General features: G+C 38.6%; 1 protein-coding gene and 1 non-coding gene across 13 annotated transcripts in view; one reads left to right on the top strand and one right to left on the bottom strand.

Annotated features, from left to right (window-relative positions):
- LOC113092915 (receptor-type tyrosine-protein phosphatase U) overlaps positions 1–22,478 on the top strand; it is a 117,954-nt gene extending 95,476 nt beyond the window's left edge. For 4 of the 12 annotated variants that reach the window (XM_026258688.1, XM_026258693.1, XM_026258689.1 and 1 more), the window contains 12 exons: positions 1,139–1,156; positions 4,126–4,162; positions 5,664–5,761; positions 7,081–7,197; positions 9,108–9,262; positions 10,363–10,498; positions 11,317–11,466; positions 13,097–13,411; positions 14,486–14,611; positions 16,849–17,006; positions 19,715–19,850; positions 20,101–20,163. In XM_026258688.1, coding sequence (XP_026114473.1) covers positions 1,139–1,156; positions 4,126–4,162; positions 5,664–5,761; positions 7,081–7,197; positions 9,108–9,262; positions 10,363–10,498; positions 11,317–11,466; positions 13,097–13,411; positions 14,486–14,611; positions 16,849–17,006; positions 19,715–19,850; positions 20,101–20,163 — 1,509 coding nt within the window. Of the gene's footprint in view, positions 1–1,138; positions 1,157–4,125; positions 4,163–5,663; positions 5,762–7,080; positions 7,198–9,107; positions 9,263–10,362; positions 10,499–11,316; positions 11,467–13,096; positions 13,412–14,485; positions 14,612–16,848; positions 17,007–19,714; positions 19,851–20,100 lie in introns of all 12 variants that reach the window. The other 8 variants (XM_026258695.1, XM_026258690.1, XM_026258696.1 and 5 more) reach the window with 5 other exon arrangements.
- Positions 22,479–24,639: 2,161 nt separating this feature from the next.
- On the bottom strand, positions 24,640–24,801 carry LOC113092917 (U1 spliceosomal RNA). The gene has a single exon (XR_003287662.1). It is a non-coding gene; the product is annotated as a U1 spliceosomal RNA (small nuclear RNA).
- Positions 24,802–25,950: the final 1,149 nt, after the last annotated feature.

Below are 25,950 nucleotides of genomic sequence, written 5' to 3'. Positions count from 1 at the left end.
TCAAATAAACAGGAAGAGAAAGGCATATGAAGAGCTTGGTTCCAAAACGCAAGAGATCTATTTTGATTAATCTGGAGTAAAAAAGTGTTTTCTTCACCAAGAAAGTGGCAAGATGAAAACCGCTATTTTCTGTTTCAAACTGTCATATAGCATATTTAGGTTATAATAACATAGAAAATTCAAATCCAGGTTTTTATTTTCAAAGATGTATTTAATCCAAAATGCAATAAATCCATAACACTAGTATTTTGTCTTTTTATTTTTTCCTCTACATGTCATGATTGGCCACAATATCAAATTATCTTCAAATACCTTGAAATTTTAGTATGAACCAATATACAGGAGCAAAACAGAGCATAGGCCAATTTAAAAAGAGGTTATATACAGTATATAGTGGAAAAGCAAAAAACAGTCAAGATGCTTCTTTGTACTGTTTCTGGTAAACTTGGCAGTAAGTAGAGGCTATTAGGAAACATATTAAAGTGAGTGGAACTGTTGTTTAATGTGTTAACTCCTCTTCATTGCTGTCCTTTCCTTTAGAATAGCTCTTGAATCAGCCCAATAAAGGAACTTGCAAGAAACTATGGTAGCTTACACATGAATAAATGTAGTAATTTAAAATAGAAGGGTGTCATTTTTTCAATGTTAAAATACTTCCCTAGCCTGTAAGCCATGTGTTTGTTGATTTCCCTGAGTAGTTTAAAGGCACTTTCTGTTGTTTGAACCAGCCCCACGTAGCAACACCAACTCAATGGAGTTTGTTAGGGGGCGGGGCTATCCGTTTGTCCAACCAATGACAGAAGGAAGGAGTGTCTCGGAAACCTTTTTGAAAGAAATTATGTTTTCTGTTTGATGATGCTAAAGACACAAAAATTACACGCTTCACACCTTATATTTAGTGTGCAAAGATTTGCCCACCTGCACTTCCAAAATATATGCCTCCATTTTAAGTGTTTGTCCCCTGGCGTAGAGCTTAACTAGCTAACACAAGTCTTTCTCTTTCTTTCTTCTTCTAATTCTCTCTCTTTCTGTCTGTGATCTGTTAATCCTCTTACTCTCTTCAGCCTCTCATTAACTAGAGTCTGTCTTGTCTTTTTCTATCCCCCATCCCCACCTCTTCGACTCTTGGACCCTGTAGATTCGGATAAACAGGGAAGTAAGTACTTCACTGCTCTTTCCTTTCTTTCTCTCTGCATCTCCCCACCCCATAGCTCTCTTTTCTTCTCCTTTTTGTGTCGTGGCATTCCTCTGTTTGGATTACTTAAACATGAAGAAAAGTGACTCTGTCACACAGATCTTCTTTATATTCTTCCCTAAATGTGGATGCATAAATATTTCAGCTTCCATCTGTTTGGTTTCTTATTTCTTACCGGTATGTAGTTTTCACAGTTTCAGGTAAAAAAAAATCTTCTCTTCACCTTTTCATTCCCAGTCTTTTTCTAAAATTCAGGAGGAGAAAGGGGTCAACGGTCAGGAGGTTAGTTTTTGTGGTAGGATAGTTGGTGAAACTAGCCTAAAGGCCCCGATATACTTTAAATTTAGTTTGTTTTCGTTCTTCGTTTGGGGGCCAAAAAGAGATCGAAAAGGCTGAGCGACGGTGTACTGTTTCTGAACATTCCGACATCCCCGCACTGCTGGAAGCGGGGTGTAGATTAATGTAAACATAACTCATGACACTCTCGCGTGTAGCCCTAAACACAACAGCGATGCAACGATGCAATGATGATGTATGAAGGTGTGAGACGGGTACCATTGGTCAGATTATAGACCAAAGAATATTGATTAGCAGCAGTTCAGAGTCAAGTTTGCAATTCAAAAGAACCTTTCCATTTCCATAATCAGTCCTTTAAGTGTGAATGGCTCATAGTCTGAAAACTTTAGCATGATGTGGAAAAAATATATATTGGCATTTATGTTGCTAGTGACTTGGAGATGTTCTCCTGCCACCTGACCTCTGTGGAATGGTGGAAAAAAAAGAAATTGCACGTCAAAGAAGGTGGAGTTTCAGAACACACCCACCGATTGCGTAACTGCCACGGATCAATGGAAGCTCAAAGGTGTTTAGGAGCCAGAACGAACTCCCAGAAAGTTCACTTTGGTGATCTCTTTCGAACTGCTGAAACAAACTTCGCTTCGGCCTGATTTTGTTTCGAAATGATGTCATATCGGTTTGTTCTTTGATTAGTCTTTCTTGTCTCATATCCTGTCCAAGCTGGTGTTCAGGTAAAAGGTCAGTCTCCCATCCTGACCAGTTGAAAAGTGCCCGATGTTTTAAAACCAGATGTGTTCCCCCATCGAAGCTTTCTTCAGCAGCTCTTTGCTCTTTGACCATGGCTGCCTTACTAATAAAAGCCAGATTTGGAGATCTATATAGTAAGTTTCTCATCATGGGATAAAAACATACCTTTTATATAGTTATATAAGTTAAAAAAAAAGGTAATTGTGAATATTTGTCTCAAAACCTCATAATTGTGAGATACAAATTTGCTTAATCAGCGAAATTGTGATATAAAAGTTAGCAATTATTTGTTATTTGTTACTCCACGGCAGGAAAAAAACAGAATCATCTTATAATATAGTGTTGTCTTATTATATAGTTTTTTATCACAGTATAATTTAATCTTTATACATGAAAATATATAGCTGCCTCTATATTTTAGTAAGGGAGTCAGTGAAAAAGGGGTTCATCATATTTTGAGGGTCACTGGCATTAAAAATGTTTGAAAACCCTTGGTATAAGTAATAGTAAATCATGCTACTACTTGAATCATCAGGACAAAGCTCTTTTGGACCAGTTATCTTCCCAGCATTTTCCCCCGTTACCCCTGTGTTCTCCAATTTCCCATAGACTGATGAATCCTTTGTGTGGAACAAACATCCCCCACAATTTCTTTTTCCATCTACAGTGTATATGTTTCTATGTTTGTTTGTACAGTGTGCAGGAAATAGCATGGCCCAATCAAAAGTGTAATGGGCGTCTGCAGTGTTCTAAATGGAGCAGCAAATGCTCAGCAACAATAAAGAACATGTCTCTATTGTCTGTTTAATGAAAACAGATCCAGTTTTTGGGAGCATCCCCAGGTAGTTCTTTGAAAAGGCTTAGCTTTGATGAATAAATTGCATGTTTTGAGATATTCCTAGAGTTTCCTTCTCCCTGTTCATTGCAAACATGAGCTGATGGAGCAATTTTGTAGGGAGCTCATGTCCTCCATGATGAGTTTTATGTCTGGGCAAATGAGTATTACTTTCGTAGCAGGGTGCCTTTTTGTTTGTTTATTTGTTTTTGTGCCTCAGACTTATTAACAAACATTACTAGCTGTACTACTGATTTGACTACATTTTTCAGTTTGCCTTTAGTTTTCAAAATACAAATGGCCTTACTTTTTAGTTTGTAATTGTAAAGAGAGTGTGTTTTTAAATACTCTCTTTACGATTTCTCAAGTAGTGTTGGGAGGTCAGATTCATTTTAGTGAATCAGTTTAAATGGCTCATTTTAGTGGTTTCATGTAAGGTTTTGTTTACATTTGCTTTTTTTTTTTGTTAATTTATTTAGAGTTGCCGTTGACGCAAGAGTTGGCGTCATCTTAATTTAGAGCCTCTTAAAAATGTTTATCATATAATTTGATCAATATTTCATTTTTTTAAAAATGCGGTAGCTTGACTGTAGCTTATAGGTGCTAACATATGAAATTAATTAAATGTCCTAAATCTAGCTACTGTTTAATACTGTTAACATATTTTTCCCCCCATTAAACGTATTATCTACAACAAAAATTTGATTAATATTGATGAAATATTCTGAACAATTGATGGCCCTAATTTAAAATCATGAACATCCACATTACACTCTCTCTCACACACACACACACACACACATATATATATTAAATAGAGCAGATCTTCTCGTTGAGGTCAGCATGATGAGATCACATGACCCTTATTTTATCTCAGTGACCCACAGATTATCAAACGGTTCCACTCACAGACCAACTTAATTTACCAACCAAGTTGATATGACTAAAGACCTTGGATCTCTGAAGAGTATTAAGAGCAGATACACGTAAGTGATGTTTATGGGACACAAATGGCTTACACAGCATTTCACCTCTCTCTCTTTCTTTTTAGGGTTATCATCGATCCAACCACTTCATTGCCACTCAGGGTGAGTATCTTTGTCTGGACAGGACTTGTGGATGGATGGATGTGTGTGTGTGTTTATATGCTTCAGTCTGGCAGTGTCCAAGACTTTCCTCTCTTCAGTCTGAGCCTTTTGGTTTGTGTGTGTTAGATTGAAAGCTTCAGAACACAGAGATCCTTCAGATGGAGTCTAATGAGTTCTGATCCCGGAAATTACAGAGGAGTGCAAATAGAAATGATGCAGCAGAGTCAGGATTACCACCTGCTGTCTTCTTACCTGAGATCAAAAACCACCAGCACAAAGACTGCAGGACCTTGGCTCATCTCAGACAGATTGTGTGTCTCTCAGTGTGAGAATATTCAGGGACATCCTTGAATTGAAAAATTTAATAGGATTGATTTACTAACAGCTTGCAAACCCTCTTTTGGCATAAAAAAAAAAAGACATGCAGTGTAAAATTAGCTTTTAAAAAGCCTGGACAGTTATTTTTACAGCCGACTTTATTGCATTTGCAATTGTAGGAGTTAAATGAATCATTCAAGGTGGTTTACTGAGGTTTGTGGTAGTCAATTTACTTTATTTGCACCATTATTTAATGCCCCAAAAACTTTATTTACACCATTATTTAATGTCTCAAAAAAGCAAGTCTAAAGTTCTACATGTTTGCTAGCCGAAGCTAATTTGTGCTCCACTTGGTAGATTGCTTTGGACTGTGTGTGCATTGTCATTAGATCAGCTGCAAACATTTCCTCTCCCATTGACACTTTTATGGGATTGCACTCTCACGTTAATTTGCTCTGTTTAGTAAATCTGGCACCATATTTTATGGTCATTTGTTTATTTATCTTGTAAGTAGTTGTCTTATAAATTGAATGATGCACAGTCTGTGTGGTCGAAGACCGTAAAACGGTGAGATCAGAGATCATAAACCTCAATCACCTACATTTGGGTGCCAGCCAACTGTCCTTACTAGGAAATCGGCTTCATGAACACACTATATGATGTATTTCTTAAAATCTCAGCATGCAAAAAGATTTCTATACCTCAGTTTCCAAACAATAGAAGTCATAGGAATGTCTCCACCATGACAACAGAAAGTGTGTTTGCATTTGAGAGACACATCAGACATGAACCGCCCTCTACCCCTTTCTCAGCTCTACTAAAACAAGGTCACCCTCTTCTCTCATCATTTCAGATCTCCCATAAATAAATCATTACATGTTCGTGGTTTGTCTGTATTTCTCCCTAATTGATTTTCTAGGCAGACTCATTTGATGGGAGAAATTAGCTTTTTCTATCATAGAGCCACAACCTGCTGAGGTTAAAAACTGTTCCATTCACCAGACATGTGTGCTATTGAATTATTCTGTGTGAGGCTCTGGATTACTGAACTGCCTTATGACACTTGGTCAATTAAAACCCACTGTCTGGAGCACTGGCTGCCATTCATTCAATGTGTGTGTGTGTGTGCGTATATCTATATCTATATATATATGTGTGTGTGTGTTTGTCTGTTTGTTTGCAGGGCCCAAGCAGGAGACGGTGTATGATTTTTGGAGGATGGTTTGGCAAGAGAACTGCTTTAGTATCGTCATGATCACCAAGCTAGTGGAGGTGGGCAGGGTATGTTCTAGATCCTTCCTCATCTGCAAACTAAACCCATAAACTAAAGACTCTCACCATTCAAATCAGCCTATTTCATTCATTCATCGCCTCTAAATGTTTGTGCATTTGTGGGTCGGTTACACTTACTTGTGCTTGGAAATATGTACATTTATATAATTTTCCATTCATCTTCCGTAGTTTTGGAAAATTATGTTTTTATATGCGATTACTATATGCACAAAAAGTACCATGGAGTATCATGTAAATAACAATAATAAATTACATAAATACATCTGCATTGCTCTCAACACAGTAAGATTTGAATTATCATAATTCCCACACTCATGTAATGCATTCTGCTCCCTTGTTTTGTGGCCCACTTGTTCCAGCATTTTTAAACCACCTCTATTTCTTCCTCCGACATAATTTCCTCTTTCATTTTCCTCTCCACACCCGCATCAGTTTGGAGACGGCGTCTGCTGCCAACAGTCCTCTTAACACCCCCGCCCCTGCCCTCTTATGAAACTGGGGCTCTGTTATGAAAAATATGCTACCTTTTTATGATAAAAGCTGTGAACAGCAGGGACAAATGGATGATGGCTTAGGTCTGACAGCAAATCTAACAGTTTTTGTAACTGTAATAGGCGTGTAGAAATAAACCCGGTTTACAGTAAACAAGGAGGGAGTTCTTTCACTTCAATAATTTGATTGCTGTAAAGCTTTAACTCACAGACCAGAAGGTTTAAAATGAAAAATAAGTATAGAATATCAAATGAATATATATTGTTGTTGTTGTTTTTCTCCCCAAATTTTTGGAAATATACATTTCTATTTATGTATTTGCTTTGAAATGTCTTAAGAAACAAATAATCAAGGCAAACATTTCATTACATTTATTCAAATAATTATATTTAATATTTTTTCTTTGATAGCACCAGTATTCTCCATTATTTTAAACATTTTAACATATGAAAAATGTACAAAAGGTACATTTTTTGGCCAAGTTTTTAATCAGCTCATGTACAGACAGTTTTACAGGAAAATCAATCAACCATTTTTTGCTACTGAAGTTTTGATCAGAGAACCTGCTAAAACATTGGTAAAACATTTTCATACACATACAAGAAAGAACCATGAAACTATTGTAATGACATGCTTTATAGGAAACATAAAATTGTGCATTGAAAACTTCTCAATATTCATGATGTTTAATTTTATATTCCCAGCAAAATTATTTTAAATATGCTGTAGCACTTATTACCCAGCGCTAGTGTCATGCTGCTGTGGACTTCTGATGCTTTCTATCCTGAGTTTGTTTATTTTGGTTTGTCTTTCAGGTGAAATGCTGTAAGTATTGGCCAGATGAGTCAGAGATGTACGGAGACATTAAGATCACGCTGCTGAAGACTGAAACGCTGGCGGAGTACACAGTGCGAACGTTTGCCCTGGAGCGGGTATGAGATGATTTCTCTTCCTCTAGAGACAGGACAGGAAATGATGGGGAAAAGAAGGGTTGTACTGTATCTCCCACATGATAACCACAATGCCTCTAAGCCACAGCTCCAACATTCTCTTATTTCTTACACAGCAGTCTGTTTTGCTCTGCCATTTGATATGATGTGATCTGTTATGCACATAGTAATGTACAGTCAGCAGGTCATTACCATTATCAGCAGGTTTTGTGTCTCGTTACTCCGCATTGCCTTGCCTATTACCCGGCTGCGTACCGAATAAATAAATGGACATGAATTATTGATTTGAGGTGAAATCATTTTGTTATGTAAGAAGAAAGAGCTAGTGGAGTGAAATGAGAGACGGGAAACTATCACAGCCATGTCAAATCAATTTTCTTATATCGTTAGAATTAGAATCAAGTATTTCCAGCTGTTTAATAATTGCCCATATGTGCTGCTGTGCTGATATGCAGTGGTTATATGTAATCTGAATTACGTAATCTCATTGCAAAAATGAAATCCTTCTATTTAGACTATATTACATTTTAAAATATTAAAATATATTTTTAATTAAAAAGTTTAATCTTTTTAGTTGGTGGTTGTTGTTTTTTTTGGATTTTTTTTTACATTTTTAAATTGAATTATTAGCTTTTAACAGACCCCCTGCAGTTCCTTCATAAAAATTAAAAAGTTTGTGAAATCTTGGTGTAATTTAATGTTTAATGCACTTAATGTTGTTGTTGGTGCAATATTATCCTATTCCAATCAATGATGTTGGGTCAAAGATAAACTAAAAGTAATTAAAAAGTGGAATGTGGTGGATTACTTACAGTTTCATAATGTAATTTGTATTTAGTAATGAACCACAATTTTAAGTCATCTACCCAGCACTGATGATATGTTTTGCTTCTTTGCTAGGATTAGGGTAGAACTTGAATTGTGTGTATGCGTGCACCCATTTTTCGTGTGTGGTAAGGGAGAATTCAGAGTGACAGCCCTGTAAATGAAATGGAGAGAAGCGCCTGATACCTAGCAGAGGCCCACCGAGCTGTCTGTTCCAGGATTAGAGCTGCCTCATCTCAGAACGCTTTATGGCGGGCACATTAACTAAAGCATCGCTTTCTCTCTTCTCTCATTATCTTTTCTTCTCTGTGATACAATGGGCTAAATGTGGGTGTGTTTGCTGAAATTAGCCCAATTTAGCCTCCTCCACTTCACCCCCGTTTTCTCTTATCATCCTCTTTGCTGCCCTGTGGAGGCACAGTTCTGTCGACAGCCTTTAATGTGAGTTTTGTGCTTGCCACGGCCCTGTCAATCAAACATGGGCTGTGGGTTGAATGATGAGCTTGTGTGTGTTTGGCGAATGGTGGGGAAGGTTTTTCTAGTAACCATCAGACAGACTGTCGACTGAAGCTTTCTTAGTGTGTATTCAAACAGACGACCAATTGGGATGCGTAATTGGAAGTCTCTTAGTGGCCTGTCTAGTAGACGTAAAACGCCTCCCCTGAGTGGGACCGCAGAGCTGGGTGTTTATTCAGCTGTCGCTTTTGCTAATTCATGTCTCAAGTCATGAGGAATACAAACTCCAGAAGCGAGGTACCTTAGATTATTTGAGCAAATAGAAAAAAATATATATTAAAAAACAATCCAGTTGCAGTTTGTCTTTGATAAATAAAAATAGTAATACAATTAAATAAAAATTGTGCCACTTATCTACTTATAAATCTTAACCGTATCTTTGCTGGAGCCGTGGCCTATTGGTATGTCCTTACACATTGATCCAAGATGCATGTATGGACAATTCGGGTTCAAATTTCTTATATTTCAGTATTCCTGTAATTAAAATTAAATTATATTAAATTCGCTACATATTAATTATAATTGAAGTGTGGAGCATGTTTGTCTTTCAGAGGGGATACTCTGCCAAACATGAAGTGTGTCAGTTTCACTTTACATCGTGGCCTGAGCATGGAGTCCCATACCACGCCACGGGTCTGTTAGCCTTCATTCGGAGGGTCAAATCCTCCACTCCACTCGACGCAGGGCCTGTGGTGGTCCACTGCAGGTATGGAGCGCTGCATTTCAGAATATGATAACAGCTAATGTTTTTTTAACCAGAAATGTCTAAATATGTCCATGAACAAAACTTTCTAATGCTAAATGTATTTGATCAAAAATACTGTAAAAAGCAATGATACTGTGAAATAATACTACAACTTAAAACAGCTGTTTTCTATTAGAGTATATTTAAAAATGTAATTTATTCCTGTAATGGCAAAGCTTCATTTGCAGCTATTACTCCATATTTCAGTGTCACACGATCCTTCAGAAATCATTCTAATATGCTGATTTTCTGCTTAAATAAGATTATTATCAATTATTATCAATGTTGTGTGTGTGTGTGTGTGTGTGTGTATATATATATATATATATCGACTACATGCCACGGCGCATTGCTGCAGTAATTCAGGCAAAAGGAGCCCCAACTAAGTATTGAGTGCTGTACATGCTCATACTTTTCATGTTCATACTTTTCAGTTGGCCAAGATTTCAAAAAATTATTTCTTTGTATTGGTCTTAACTTAAGTAATATTAAAATTTTCTGTGATACTGAATTTGGGCTTTTCCTTAGTTGTCTGTTATAATAATCAAAATTAAAGAAATAAACATTTGAAATATATCAGTCTGTGTGTAATGAATGAATATAATATACAAGTTTCACTTTTTAAATGGAATCAGTGAAATGAATCAACTTTTTGATGATATTCTAATTATATGACCAGCACCTGTATAATGTAAAACCAAACAAACTTCTTGTGAAATATTTTGCTTGAAAATTGTGCTTTTGCTACACTCCCAAGGTAATTTAATGAATACAGTGGGACTGACTATCATTTTACATTTCCAAAAACCTGATAGGACCATGATATGTGTCCAAAAATCTGGTTTTACCACTTTACTCATGGCATTACTTTTTGGTACTTTCTGTTAGTGTTTGCAGTCAAATGTTACATGGGACTTTGAATGTTCACATCCTTTCATGTCTTATAGGACTTTGGCAGCTGCCTTAAAACTTCAAGAGCTTGATCTTAAGTTCAAAGAAAAAGCTAATTTTATCATTTGTGAGTAAGATCTTGCTATTCGTCTTTCGCTCTTCCTCTTCAGTGTGGGAGCAGGCAGGACTGGCTGCTATATTGTGCTGGATGTAATGCTGGACATGGCGGAGTGTGAAGGAGTGGTGGACATTTACAACTGTGTGAAGACCCTCTGCTCTCGCCGTATCAACATGATCCAGACAGAGGTGCAGACTCTCACATGTTTCCCCATAATTCCCTTTACCCCTATAGACTTATTACATGAGATCTCTTGTATTTGCATAGTAATACGCTCTGTAGGAGTCGCTATGAATATTCAGAATGTTTAGCCTTGGAATTTAGTGAAAAGCGTGTATTGATAGGTGTCTAATACCCCAAAAAATAAATAATCTCTGTTGCATCTGTCCGCTCTGCGGAGGCAAGTGCCTTTGCTTAGATGTTCCAATATTTGCATATCCAAACTTTATTATGTAAATCCCAGTCATTTGACAGTTTAAACCTTAGTCATTTTTTGCCAGATGCTTTAATTTAATCCATTCGCAAGTGTTTATGTAGAGCAATGTATTCACTCGCAGTACACTTTGAAACATGCCACAAATTTTGTTTACATCGAAACACGGAGGTTAAACAAATTCTGCTTTTTTTACTCTATCGAGTGTTTTCTCAGAGGAGGTAAGGAAGACAGTGCCTTCTCCAAAAAATAAAAAACATTTGAGAAAATTACAGTAAATGGAAGCAAATATTACAAAATAAATAAAAATGCAGGTTAAAAATAAGGTACAAAAAATTATTAAAAAAAAAAAAAATCACAGAAAGCATTTCCTCCTTGTCACTGTGATTGGCTGATTAATGCAGTAATCTCTTTGTCTCATGCACACAACAGCAAATTCAAATGAATGTGTTAAACTAGATGGAGTTATAACAGAGCAGATTGCTCACCCTTTAAGACATTATCACGGAATCTAATAGTGAAGTCAACAGCAGGATATATGTAGTTATGTCTTTGCTATCTCTTTCTGTATAGGAGCAGTACATATTCATTCACGACGCCATCCTGGAGGCGTGTCTGTGTGGGGAGACGGCAATCCTGGTAAACGAGTTCACCCTGGCTTACAAAGAGATGCTGAGGGTGGATTCCCAGAGCAACTCGTCACAGCTACGGGAGGAGTTCCAGGTGTTTGTCAACAATACAAAACAATTGAATGTTTCGTAATTTCTCCCAAATGTCTTGATTGTGAGATCTCAGTGGTGTAAAATCCCATATGACTGTGTGATTGTACATTGAAACATTTTCTGATTGGCTTTGGATTTGTCACATTGCGATGCAGTTTCACATTCAGTGATGGCAGACAAATTGCTTGTCACCTGAAATGTTCCACATGGCGCTTAGTGTTAGAGACAGTTCCCTTACTCAGTCTTTGCAAAGTGAAACATGCTGCAGCTAATGTTGGACAGAAATGTTTAGGGCCGTGTTAAAAATTAACCACTTATATGGGCATATTTTCTCATTGCTTGCGCGTTTTTTCATTTTTTTGCGATGCTTGCGGCAACACGGGTCCATTCCATAGCATTTGTACACCTACACACATACTGTAACAATGAGAATACTGAGATGTAATAAATGTCAGAATGTTGGGAACTTTCAGAACTTAGAATCCTTTATTTCATTTGTATACACTGCAAACGTGTAACAGAAGAATCAGTCACATTTGTTGTCCATTGGGAGCAGTGGTCAGCCGTGTTTCACTTTGCAATAGATCCCCTGGGAGCGAAAGGCCGGTGAAGGTTATTTAATAAAAGATGTACCACTCCACATGTGTTGCTGGGAATAGTTTTATCGATTCAGTGGAAGGCAGGGAGAACTACCCTTGCTCTCCTGCACTTACCTCTACATTGCATTTTCCTGACTTTACTTTCCAGGTGAATTATAATGCATTCATTATAAGCAATTTTTTTTGCTGAGTCTTTGAAACAGAAGTACAGGAAGGCTGATTTGGATTACAAGGTGTACAGTATATTTTCTATAGTTATTAGATACTGATGGAGCATATTATAATGGGTTTTGTACATACATACTTTTGATGTTTATGTAGACACTTTCTGTTGAATTGTTGTGATACAAGTTCCTTTGGCTGTAGTAAATAACAGCAAATCTGTTTACCTTTTGGATTTCCTTGGGGAACAGTGCATGTATCATGTCTGTATGATTTGCAAACATTTTTCCTGACTTTGAGGAGGTTATAGCAACAGTATTCGTTATGTATGACAATACATATTTCTTTTTTTTTCTTTCGCTTTTTCATTTTTTTAAGAAAGAAACATATTTGATCTCTTAAGATATATATATATATATATATATATATATATATATATAAAGAAAGAAACATATTTGATCTCTTAAGATATATATATATATATATATATATATATATATATATATATATATATATATATATATATATATATATATATATATATAATTATATATAATTATTTTATTTTAATTGTCATAGTTAAATTTGTTTGTTATGTATTATTATTATTATTTATTATTTATTTAATTGTGTAGCTTTTCTTTCAGTTAACAAAAACTGTAATGAGTAATTATATTATATTATAAATGTATTATTGAAATGTAAAACTTTTTGTTGTCATAGAGATACATTAATAAACATATTGGCAGGGATAATAATAAACCCACTGACCCCATCTAAGTTGTCAATGAAGCCTCAAGCAAAGGAAAAAAAAAATTCCAAAGCTTATTTCAGTTGTTTAGCATATCCTCCATTTCTTTTTCCCCTCAGACGCTAAACTCTGTGACTCCTCATCTGGACGTGGAGGAGTGCAGCATTGCCTTGTTACCACGAAACCGTGAGAAGAATCGCAGCATGGATGTTCTGCCACCTGACAGGGCCCTCGCCTTCCTGGTCACCACTGAGGGAGAGAGTAACAACTACATTAACGCGGCACTGATGGATAGTTTCCACCGGCCTGCCGCCTTCATTGTAACCCCGCACCCGCTGCCCGGCACAACCTCGGACTTCTGGAGGCTGGTGTTTGACTACGGCTGCACCTCTGTGGTCATGCTGAATCAGCTGAACCAATCAAACTCTGCTTGGGTAGGTGAAAGCATCCGTACAACCACTAGAAGCTCCACTTAATGCAGCGACCAAGAGGACTTTGGTAGTTCCTTCTTTTCATCTTTATAACTTGCCTTTTTACATTCGCTTCATTGCATGTCCTTTGAAGTTGATTAAGCTGTTTTGTCCCCAGCTTCTGTGAATCTCCCTGTGAAATGTTTTATATTCATAAGCATATAGTCAAGTCTCATTTACATAAAGCTTCCCTTTGAGTTTGTGGAGTTGCGTTCCGGTGCTCTTCTCGATCACGGTTCTCTGAAAACCCTGACGTGCGCTAACATGCCGGCAGTTACTCAGTGTCACTCTCGCAGTCGATCTGCTCCTTTTTTCTCACTGTGGTGGATTAATGTCTCTCCCTCTTCTTCATTCGCATGATTGCTCTCTGCAGTCCATAAGTATTAATATTTATCACCTCACTTGCTTTGCTGTCATTAATGTCCTTCCTCTTTCTTGCCAGTTCTCTTCGTCTCCACCCGTTTAATTTCAGCTCAGTTCGGTTTAGTAAGGCTACAGCACTTAATATGTATGGATGGTGAATTCTAAGGCTGCAACATATTCCAAATACAGATGAGTCAATATATTCATTCGATTGAATGATAAAAATGGTGACTCTCATTCATTTCACATCACATTCTTGGACTGAAATCCTTTTGGGTTTTTAGATAATGGGGAGGTTGGCTTCTGACTGTCCTGCTTGATCATCATATGTTCAGCAGCTATACTGTAAAATATACTTTCTTCAGAAGCCTTTTTTTTTTAAGTCTAGACAATTTTCAGGTCTAGACACTTTTCCCTTGCAGAGCCCTCTAGACCTATTTCCTCCAGAATCTAGCTCCCTCCAGAATTAATTTCCTTTTCTTCCCTATTCTTCTCTATTGATACTTTAAACATTCCATGAAGAATTGGTTAAAACACCTTCATGAACGTCTGAAACTCATTTACTGCTGAATTATGTTTTTTATTCAAATAGAGAGAGAGAGATTGTATATTCATTCATTCATTCTCTCTCTCCTTTTGTATAATATCTAATTCTATTTTCTCCTGTCTATCCAGCCTTGTGTGCAGTACTGGCCTGAACCAGGTCTTCAGCAGTATGGTCCTATGCAAGTGGAGTTTCTATCCATGTCTGCAGATGAGGACATCATCACACGGCTTTTCCGGGTCAAAAACGTGACAAGAGTGAGTTCTGTCAATGATTTAAAATATATGAGGAGTTTTCATCATATTACCTTATTACATTGTAGCCCTAGCAGACCCTAAATATACCCTTATACCCCTTATGAGCAAAAAATAAAGATTACTCACTTGATCCTGTTGGGCCTCTAAAGGTACACTTAAGGTAAAAAGTAATCCAGCTGTGCAAATGAGCCTCTTAATGTTCTTTCTAGAAATGCAAAGTAGATTCCAAAGTCATTTTTCTGGGAGAATTGAATGAGACCAGGTGATCACTATGTTGTGCCTTTTAACTGTATGCTTAGTTCCAAAAGTAAATTTGAATTTTATGTAATATTTGAAAAGCTTTGGAAGCATTTTTAGGCCTATTACATAGACTAAAAGATAAAGAGTTAAATGAATAGGGCAGGGATAGGCAACTCCGGTCCTGGAGGGCCACTATCCTGCAGAGTTTAGCTCCAACCCTAATTAAACACACCTGAACAAGGCAATCAGTGTTTTCGGGATTACTAGATAGATACAGGCAGGTGAGTTTTTATGAGGGCTGAAGCTAAACTCTGCACGATAGTGGCCCTCCAGGACCGGAGTTGCCTATCCCTGGAATAGGGTTTGTCAGCCCAATATATTTGTCAGCCAAAGCTACGAGAGCAATTAAAGAACAGAGGAAAAGTTATTTCAGAATATCCATTTTCATACCATCAGCACATGGCACTTCATATGGCGGCACTTTCGCAGACAAGGACAGATGCCTAAATAAGTTTTTATAAGCCTGCAGATATGAAGCATACATAATGAGTATGCCACAGAAGGTCATTTTTACCACTTTCAATTTGCCCTAGCTTGTCATAATTGTAAGATCTAATTTTGTTCTGTTTTGCTCTGTGAATGTTTTATAGCAGTGCTCTTTGCCTAATAGACACCTGCATTTTACTCTCTGCCCGATGTTTTTTTGACAGATGTCACAGTGTTATAATGCTTGGCAGGCAGCAGATCTGTGGAACGTTAGAAACTAAGGCGATTGAGTGGGGGGAGGCATTTCCAGCGCTGTAGAGGGTATTAAGGGGGTGTGTGGATGTGATCGTGGGTGCGTGTGTTATTCAAATGTGACATCTCTTTTGCTTAGATTGTGTGGTGGAGAATGTTAGTGTTAGTGTTTTTGTACGCTTCTGCTTTTAAATGGTTTACTTTCTGCATTGTTGCATGTCTTCTGTAGAGACTTGTTTTTTTTTAATCGCTTAGAAAGATGGGCATTCATGTGTTTTGATTATCCAGGAAATCTTACATGTTAATGGAATTAAATTAAATCTGGCATATTAGTTTAATCCTCCATATTATGTTTGATGATGCGCTTTGCTTATTTTAATGATTGGTAAAATCATGGATAAAGACAAGACACGGTTTGTAGTCAAATTTTTTGATGTACAGCAGGCTAAAGGATATTGGAATATAGTGGTTACGAGAACGTTGGAACCTAAACATTAAAAAAAAAGGCTAATAAGCAGAGAATGTTAAATTGTCCTCTTTGGGAAACAAAAACTAAAGTTTCCAGGACATTCTGGGAACTTAAAATTGGTAGTGAGGTGCGTAAACTCTGTAATTGCTGGATTATGTTTTAAAAAAGGGTTGTTTACTGGAAAAGTTTCCCCTTAAATTTCAGATCCACCCTTTATTCTTTATATCAGTTACGACATATGCAACAACTGATGGCACAATGGGTCATATTCAGAATGACCATATTTAGATTGAACTGAATGAGATTAATTGAGCATTGTTATCTGTAAAAACAGCTACATTTTTATTTAAAATTCATTTAATTTGAATATAACTTTATAATACATCCTACAACCTAATTTAACTACCTCTGGCATCACTGTATGTCCTATCAATTGTTTACAAATTAGAATAACATTTTAAATTGTGTCGCTCAGCTATGGTCAATGCGCTCACTTCCAACCCTGTTTCAGGGTGTGCCTCAGGGCTCTATATTAATTCCACCTGTGTTTGAAGCCAAAGTAGGCGCGGATCAGGGCCAGCTTTACAGTTTTTCTTCCCCAGCCGAGTGAAACCCTTTACCAACACACTCATTCATCACAACCTAAACACTGCTGACTTGGCACTGCTGAGACCTCAGCATGGAGAACAGTCCCACGCTACTGTACACATTCATAAACAAGCCCAAATGCACAGCTGGTGATGCATTACTGATCTTGGCTTTTCCTTTTTCCTGTCTCATCCATGTGAAGCTGCAGGAGGGTCAGCTGGTCGTGTGCCAGTTCCAGTTCCTGCGCTGGTCTGCGTACCGTGACGTGCCTGACTCCAAAAAGGCCTTCCTCAACCTGCTGGCCAGCGTGCAGAAGTGGCAGAGGGAGTGTGGGGAAGGTCGTACTGTCGTCCACTGCCTGTAAGTTGTATTGTTAGAATTATTAGAATCAATTTCCATTGTGTCTGTTTAGGTTTACATCTGGATATCTGTACATTCAGTTATGGCCAATTAAAATGATTCATAGTGTTAATGCAAATACTGTAGATTAAGAAAACTTCAATTTAGCAAATTAAATTTGAAGTGAAGTGAAGTGAAGTGAAGTGACATTCAGCCAAGTATGGTGACCCATACTCAGAATTTGTGCTCTGCATTTAACCCATCCGAAATGCACACACACAGAGCAGTGAACACACACACACTGTGAGACACACCCGGAGCAGTGGGCAGCCATTTATGCTGCGGCGCCCGGGGAGCAGTTTGGGGTTCAATGCCTTGCTCAAGGGCACCTAAGTCGTGGTATTGAAGGTGGAGAGAGAACTGTACATGCACTCCCCCCACCCACAATTCCGTCCGGCCCGAGAATAGAACTCACAACCCTTCGATTGGGAGTCCAACCCTCTAACCATTAGGCCACGACTTCCCCATTTGCACAAATTAATTAGGTTGTGATAACGTGATGAAGAGTGTTGTTGCATTAGCGGATTTTAATTAGCTAAACTGAACAAACAGTTGCTTTTTTTGAGTGTATTCTAATTTTCTTTGTTAATGTTTTGGTTTGATTATTTGGTATTCTTTCTATTGATTTCTGCTGCATGGTAATAGACTCCTGCAACTGTATATTGTAATCTTTCATAAGCTCTATGGACTGCTAATCAGATACAGACAGATGTTTTTAAAAAAGATCAGCTAAATGATGCAGTCCTGCTGTGCTTAACTACATCTGTTACTTCCACAATGTGTCCTCTGCAGTGTGTCATTGATTGATGTTTCCCCAAGCAACTGATGCAAATAGTTACAGATCATTTTTTTCTACTTGCATGGCGAGATGTATGTCTGGTCTAGCAGGTGCACTGGCATTATTCATCAGTAATACAAGTACTGGAAGATCCATGAGTCCAAAGAGTTTCCAAACACATTCCTATTGGAGATTTTGTTTTTTTAGAATATATTTGAAAATAAGTCAAATTGGAACTACAGGAAGTGGAATTTAATAGAATTTACACTACCATTCAGAAATTCAGGGTTAGATATTTGGGTGGGGATATTTGTTCAAAGTTTTGAGGTCAGTACTTCTTTTCAGCAAAGATATGTTGAACTGATTAAAAAAAGTGATAGTTAAAACATATTTCGAGATAAATATTTGATATAAATAAATATCAAATATTTTGAAATAAATATATAAATATCTTTATATAAAATTATTAATAAATGCTGTTCTTTTTACTTTTTATTTATCTATCAAAGAACCCCCCCCCCCCCCCAAAAAGGGATTCCAGGTTCCAACTAAATATGAATAAATCAACCTGTTAGAATGATTTCTGAAGGATCATGTGACACTGAAGACTGTAGTAATGGCTAATGAAAATAAAGCTTTTCCACCACCAGAATAAATGACATTTTAAAGTATATTAAAATAGAAAACTAATATTAATTGGAATCATATTTCGCAATAATATTATCACAATAATACTGTATTTTTGATTAAATAAATGCAACCTTGATGAACATGAGACTTAAAAACATGTTAAAAACAGACAACAAACAAAGACCCCAACAGACGCCACACTTTGGAATGGTAGTTTAAATTTGATTAAATAAAGGGCAATATTTCAGTTTTGAATGATGCACAACCCTGCCATAAACTTCTACATAAACAGCTAAAACTGAATAATAAGCCAATACAGTACAGCCCAAATCAAAGAGAAAAAGGAAAAGATAAAAGCATTGTATTAACACTGAAGAGCAGAAATAAATTAGCTAATCAAAGAGCAGTTACACTGAATGGCAAAATGCGTGTTGACCATTAGGTGACGTTCCTGCCTTGTATATTGTTGAAGCTCCTTGCTATGGCCTGGGTGATGGCCATTGTGCCCTTGAACGGCACAATTAATCCTTGTCTTCACACAGTCTTATCTGTGTGTGCTGTGACCCCTATCTCTGTTTGCCAGTGAGCCGGATAAGAGAAAATATATGCATAATATATTTCAGTGTACCTTTGCAAACAAATCATGAACAATATTCTGACATGAATAATTAAACAAACAAAATAGCTCTCAGATAAAATAATTTTCTAAACAGGGACTTATACCCTGTGTTAACATGGTCATCATCCTTTTAACCGCACACTTGACTTCCCCCATGGCTTCGTTTGGCTTCGTTTCCCCTCCTGCCCACTAAGCCACCTCATCTGGAACCCCAGGCACAAATTTGTTTCCCATCGCCGCCCAGAAACACATCACTCAAAACTGTCACACAGTGTTACCAACCGCAGGCAGAGAGAAGAGATTATGGAGATGAAATCAATTATGCTTTAATACAGAACAGCACAGGCCTTTCTCAGTGCTAAACCAGAGCTGCCAAAGCACTGACTGTGATTGATTATCTCACCATTGTCTCATCTAGCTGCCGCCGTCGTAACGTACGCATGCATAGCAGAAGAGCTCTGCGGATCTTCAAAAAGCTCTTTATGCCTCTGATGCAGGCTGGTTTCATATTAACTGGATATGAGAGATTTCTGGTGTAGACTAAATATCAGTATGCAGCACAGCCAGATCCGTTTCTCCACTATCCTCAGTGTTTCTTCTTTACTCATGACAGCCGGGTTTGTTGTATTCTTGTCTGTCTAGGAACGGCGGTGGCCGCAGCGGAATGTACTGTTCCAGCAACATCCTGATGGAGATGATCCAGTACCAGAACATGGTGGATGTCTTCTATGCCGTCAAAACCCTTCGTAATGCTAAGCCCAACATGGTGGAGACACTGGTGGGTACACAAATCGATTGCCAGTGAAGTCACACTAAAACAGAACACACTATTTAGAGAAAGAATAAAGAGATTGTTGGTTGCAAAACAAATGAGAGGAATCTCAAGAGGAAGTCTTGCCTTTGAGTTAAATGGCAAAAGCATCGGTTTTGCTACAATCCTTACTGTAGACCAGGGCTTATCTAGAAAAAGCTTATGAATGAATCGAAATTATTGCACTAATTCTTTCATTTCTCTGTCTGTGGTGCAGGAGCAGTATCGTTTCTGTTATGAGCTGGTTCTGGATTATTTGGACTGCTTGGAGGTCAGATAGCGGACCCCCCCCCAAATCCCATCATGCTGACCTCACTGCATGGAGCAGGACCACCGACAGGCTCGCCCTCACACCCCCTAATCACCTCTGCTTCCCTTCTTTCTGTCGTCTTACCCAGATCATAAAGCCGAAGGAAGAAGCAAAGTCAAGTTTTCTGCCTTTTTGCCCCAAACACCTAAATATGTTACACCCTTCTGTGCCATGGCTGTTTTTTAATTTAGGATATTTTCAGCATTTTTTCCTCAGACCTGGGAGCGATTCCAGAGCCTGGCTTGGTGTGGTGTGTTTGGTTTATCTTTGCTTGAGATAGTGGGCCATTTCAAAAAATGGCAGCTTTATTTTACACCTGCCTGTTTCTCTCTGGCTGGCTGTTTGGACTGAAGAGCAAAGATAAACATCACTTGGAGAAGTCTTCTGTATGTGCAGCGCAGTGGAGTTGAGAGTTGGGCATCTTTACCGTGGCTCTTACAACGGAGTCGGGCACTTGCCATGCCCCTTAAAAAGCACTAAAAGGACAAACACAAATGCATGCACAAATGCTGACATCCACACAACACACAGATTCAACCAGCAGAGCTTTCCATCAATTGCCTATCAAGAAGCCAATGCCTCTTCAACGCAAAAGGAAATGCTGTTTCACCAACTTTTACCGATACATGTCTCCCTCATGGGTACTTTTCTCTGAGGATTGGTTCTTGTATCATCGGAGGCAGAGTTTATTACTATATATGGTGCCATATTTCTCAAGAGGAGATTGACAGGAGAATTGGGTGGCCACGTTGCCCCATTGTGGATTTCCTATCTTGCTGTAACTGTCGTCTTTTTCCTCTCACTTGTGTATATATACTTAACGTCTGCTGGAAATCTCTTATGTCTTAAGGTGGAAGTCTCAAGTGCTAACAGTGGCCTGTGTGCTTACAGCAAAGGAAGTACATTGGGGGAGACATGATGGCATTCTAAAGCTTGCGGTGGATTACACCCTGACCTTTATCCTTTCACTCAGTGGTTTTGAGAGAGCGCAGTTAATAGTCCTTTTACAACGGCGCTGCGAAATGGGAACGGAGGCCAAACTGTGTCAGAAGTGAGGAGAAAGGGACCAGAAGGAACACCACCAATCTTCTTCTTTTCACTTGTAACTATTTATCGGACTGACTCGTGTTCTTTCAGTGGATTTGTTTAATAATTGTGCAGCTTTGAGTGTACAGCTGAATCCTGGGCTCGAGATCTTTCAAAGCATCCCTTTATGTTTACATATTCACAGTCCATTTCTGTTGCATTGCAGTACGTGATGGGTTTTATTTGCCATTTTAATAGCCTGGATACACAATGCTTTATCATCTGATTGTCAAGTGTGCAATTCATGAATATGGTACTGTGGTGTCCTATGATGGGGTTTTTTTATGTTAGCTAGTCAAATTTCTCTCTGGCCTTTCACACCTCAGAAGTCAGTTGCCTTTTTTTTTTTGCCACATTGTAAAATCAAATCATCAAAATATCTTGCTTTTAAACTTGCTTTAATATTCTCAAAGATTGGTAACAGAGTTACCAAAGAGTGTTCCATAGAAAATGAATTAAAAACAGCTTATATACTCTACTGTAAAATGTTCTTTCTGATGGTGTAATTCAACATTTTCTTAAGTCAAAGAACTTTCTTACAACTGTTGGCTGCAAAGAGAAAAAAAAGTGATTTCTTTAAGAAAGAACTGACAGCCAAGAGTTCAGTGATTAAAAATACCAAACTGTGTTTATCACCATTGATTACAGTAGTTTAAACTAAAAGAACTAAATAAAATAGTCAGAATATCCACATCTGTATTACTCAAACACACATCTCTCAAATTGTTATGGCCCCCAACTGTGAAATTGCCATATCAGCAAGATGCCAAGTTGGCAAATCACAGAGGCATTTTCCCATTGATTACATTAATCTGCATAAACCATCTCAGACTGAGGCAGACTGACGCCTCAGTCCACACTGACCGCATCAGATGACTGATGCTGTTAACAAGCTAAGTGTAGTTAGGGGCCGCTCTCTCAAAAATGAGAAATCTGCCATTATTTACTGTTCCAAACTGATACAAATTTATTTCAAATCTTTTGAGATTTGGGACAATATGATGACAGAATTTTTATTTTTGGAGAAAGAGTTTCTATAAGGGAGCCAGAGAAAATACTGATTGATCAGATTACAAAGTGTTGTGACTTTCTTCACCAAATCCCCCTTTGGACTTTCTTGGAAAATGCCTGGACACTCAGATTTTAAGTGGAAAGTATGTGTACATATAGATGTATATTTGTGTTCTTTGAATAGTATGTGAACAAAGTTTGTTCAGCCAGATTTAACAATTAAAAAGTGACAGAAAGAGTTGAATGTACTGTATAAGACCTGTTTCCTAAATATGCCGCCAAAAGATCTGACAAATGCTCAGTCTGCTGAGGACGATCTCTATAAGCCATTCCAAAGTTGTCCCTTTAGAAGGCCCATTCAGTCACTTTAAAACCCTCCAATGATTGTGTATTTTTCTTTTCATGCTCATTCCAAAGACATTAGCCAGCTTCTAATGGTAGCCATGCTAACCTATGCTAATACCGCATAACTATCCCTAGGGTGTCACTATGAGAAAGGAATCTTGTCAACTGCTGAGCCAGGTCCTTGTTGATTTTGTTTTTTTATGCGTTTTGTTTGTTTATTTGTTTCCTTCCGAGTGTTTCTGTATGATACTGAATGAACTGAAAAAGAACTGTGTTTTTGACCATGTGTTTGTGGGATGGGAAGAGGACACAGAGGCATATATCTCTTGGGGAACTGAGGGTTGGGGTGGGACGGGGGTTCAGACAACAATAAAATGTTCCAAAACTGTAACTACTATTGGAGTGTTTATTTAACCTCTCATGTTTTTTTTTAGGTAACACTTTACAACATTGTTTGAAGGGGTCATATGATGTAATTAAAATTTTTCATTTTCCTATGGGGTGTTACAAGCTCTTGGTGCATAAAGAAGATCTGTCAAGTTGCAAAGACTAAAGTCTCAAATCCAAAGAGATTAAACATGCCCCCACATCTCTACGTCACTATGTGGGAAGATTTGCATAAGAAAGAAGGCGTACCTTTTATTCTCATTGTAGTATTGTTGTTGCTGCCGCCTCCATGTCATATAGACGCTTTGTATTTCACTGTGAAAGTGAAACTACATGGTTTGGCCTTCCAAAAGAGGACGATATCCACTTTGTCTTGCCTGGAGCTGATCCGTGATGTTCACTGAGGAAATACACCCACTTTGCACTGTGGATCACCAGATCAGATTTCACCGTGGACAAAGCGGTGTCCAGCCCAGGGGCATTACATTTAGTTGCCGCAAGACAAAGGTACGCTCCTTCGTAGAATCTGCCGGCCGCGCGGTTCTTAAGACTCTGCTCACTCAAGCCGGCCTCAGCTCACTCTAGGCCTCCAGCCCATGCTCACTCAAGGCCACGGTGTGTGCCGCTGTTTCGCTGAGAAAGCAGAACTACTTTGTTTGGCCTTCCAGAAGAGGACACGACTAGAAATCATGTTTATATCACGTTTATAATGGGTTTTAGATATGTGTTTCATTGATCCGGCTGGACAGGACATCAAAATATTTTAAGGGGCGTAACATTTCTGTCACACCCTTGAGGTATTTGGCCAATCACAATGCACTGGATAGCTGGCCAATCAGAGTACACCTCACTTTTCAGACCGATGAGCCTTGTAAAAATCAATGCGTTTCAGAAGTCAGGGCATAGCAGAGAAACAATAATGTACAGTATTTGGAAAATACTTTTTTTTTCTTTTTTTACCTTAAACACATTTAATTACACCAAATACACCTAAATAATTTTTAGCAACATCATATGACCCCTTTAATTTGTTAGTAAATGCACTGGGTATCATGACGTAATGAACCATACTTTTAGAATTTTTTTTTAATCTTGTTAATGTTCATTTCTACATACATACTACATATTAAGTTGTGTATTATGTATGTAATATTGAATAATGTAAAGAATATAAAATTAACTACACTGTAAAAAAAAAAATTAAGTTGTTGATAAAACAAATTAATGGCTTGATAAGAAAATACTAAATCAGATTTTTCTACTTCAAAATTCACGTTTAATACAATTACTTTTATTTACTTTTAAAATGCACTATAAATTTCTGCATTCACTGTGAATTTCTGTAAATCTGTTTTAAAAGTGAAAGTGACATACTCCGAATTCGTGCTCTGCATTTAACCCATCCGAAGTGCACACGCACACTGAACACCCACCCAGAGCAGTGGGCAGCCATTTATGCTGCAGCACCCATGGAGTAGTTGGGGGTTTGGTGCCATGCTCAAGGGCACCTAAGTCGTGGTATTGAGGGTGAAGAGAGCAATGTACACGCACTCCCGCCACGACTTCCCTTAAATAAAAAAATAATAATAATAATAAAAAAAATAAAAAAAAATATCTCAGGGGAGAGCGGGAACGCAGTCCCCTACTACCATAAATTACGCAGTCGAGATTCCCACATTTGGGGAATTCGCAAGGATCAGCATGGGCGGAGTGCAATGGACAAGCTTCGCCCTGGGTGAACCGCCTTCTTGATCATGGTGTCTCCCCTGCTTTTATTATCGATAACTGCAGTAGCTAATGTTAGCCAATTAAACAATATTCTGTTTTCACATCGCGACATCCTGTGGAGGGTGCTCCGGGAGTATGGGGTCGGCGGCTCCCTACTTAGGGCTGTTCGGTCCCTGTACGACCGGAGCAAGAGCTTGGTTCGCATTGCCGGCAGTAAGTCAGACCTGTTCCCGGTGCATGTTGGACTCCGGCAGGTCTGCCCTTTGTCACCGGTTCTGTTCATAATTTTTATGGACAGAATTTCTAGGCGCAGCCAAGGGCCGGAGAGTGTCCGGTTTGGGGACCATACGATTTTGTCGCTGCTTTTTGCGGATGATGTTGTCGTGTTGGCATCCTCAGACCAGGACCTTCAGTGTGCATTGGGACGGTTTGCAGCCGAGTGTGAATCGGCTGGGATGAGAATCAGCACCTCCAAGTCCGAGGCCATGGTTCTCAGTCGGAAAAGGGTGGATTGCCCACTTCAGGTTGGTGGAGAGTTCCTGCCTCAAGTGGAGGAGTTCAGGTATCTTGGAGTCTTGTTCACGAGTGAGGGAAGGATGGAACGTGAGATTGACAGACGGATCGGTGCAGCTTCTGCAGTAATGCGGTCGCTGTACCGGTCTGTCGTGGTGAAGAAGGAGCTGAGCTGTAAGGCAAAGCTCTCGATTTACCGGTCAATCTACGTTCCTACTCTCACCTATGGTCATGAGCTGTGGGTCATGACCGAAAGGACAAGATCCCGGATACAGGCGGCCGAAATGAGCTTTCTCCGTCGGGTGGCTGGGCGCTCCCTTAGAGATAGGGTGAGAAGCTCGGTCACTCGGGAGGAGCTCAGAGTAGAGCCGTTGCTCCTCCACATCGAGAGGAGCCAGCTGAGGTGGCTCGGGCATCTATTTCGGATGCCTCCTGGACGCCTTCCCACGGAGGTGTTCCAGGCACGTCTCACCGGGAGGAGGCCCCGGGGAAGACCTAGGACACGCTGGAGGGACTATGTCTCCCGGAAGAGCTGGAGGAAGTGGCTAGGGAGAGGGAAGTCTGGGCGTCTCTGCTTAGACTGTTGCCCCCGCGACCCGGCCCCGGATAAGCGGAAGATGATGGATGGATGGATGGATGTTTTCACATTTTTATTTTTTGTTAATTTTGAGTACATATTGTTAAAAA

Source organism: Carassius auratus, unplaced genomic scaffold, assembly GCF_003368295.1.
Source record: "Carassius auratus strain Wakin unplaced genomic scaffold, ASM336829v1 scaf_tig00214752, whole genome shotgun sequence".
Lineage (NCBI taxonomy): Eukaryota > Metazoa > Chordata > Actinopteri > Cypriniformes > Cyprinidae > Carassius > Carassius auratus.
The sequence above is the reverse complement of the archived record's forward strand: the minus strand, read 5'-3'. Positions and strand labels throughout refer to the sequence as shown.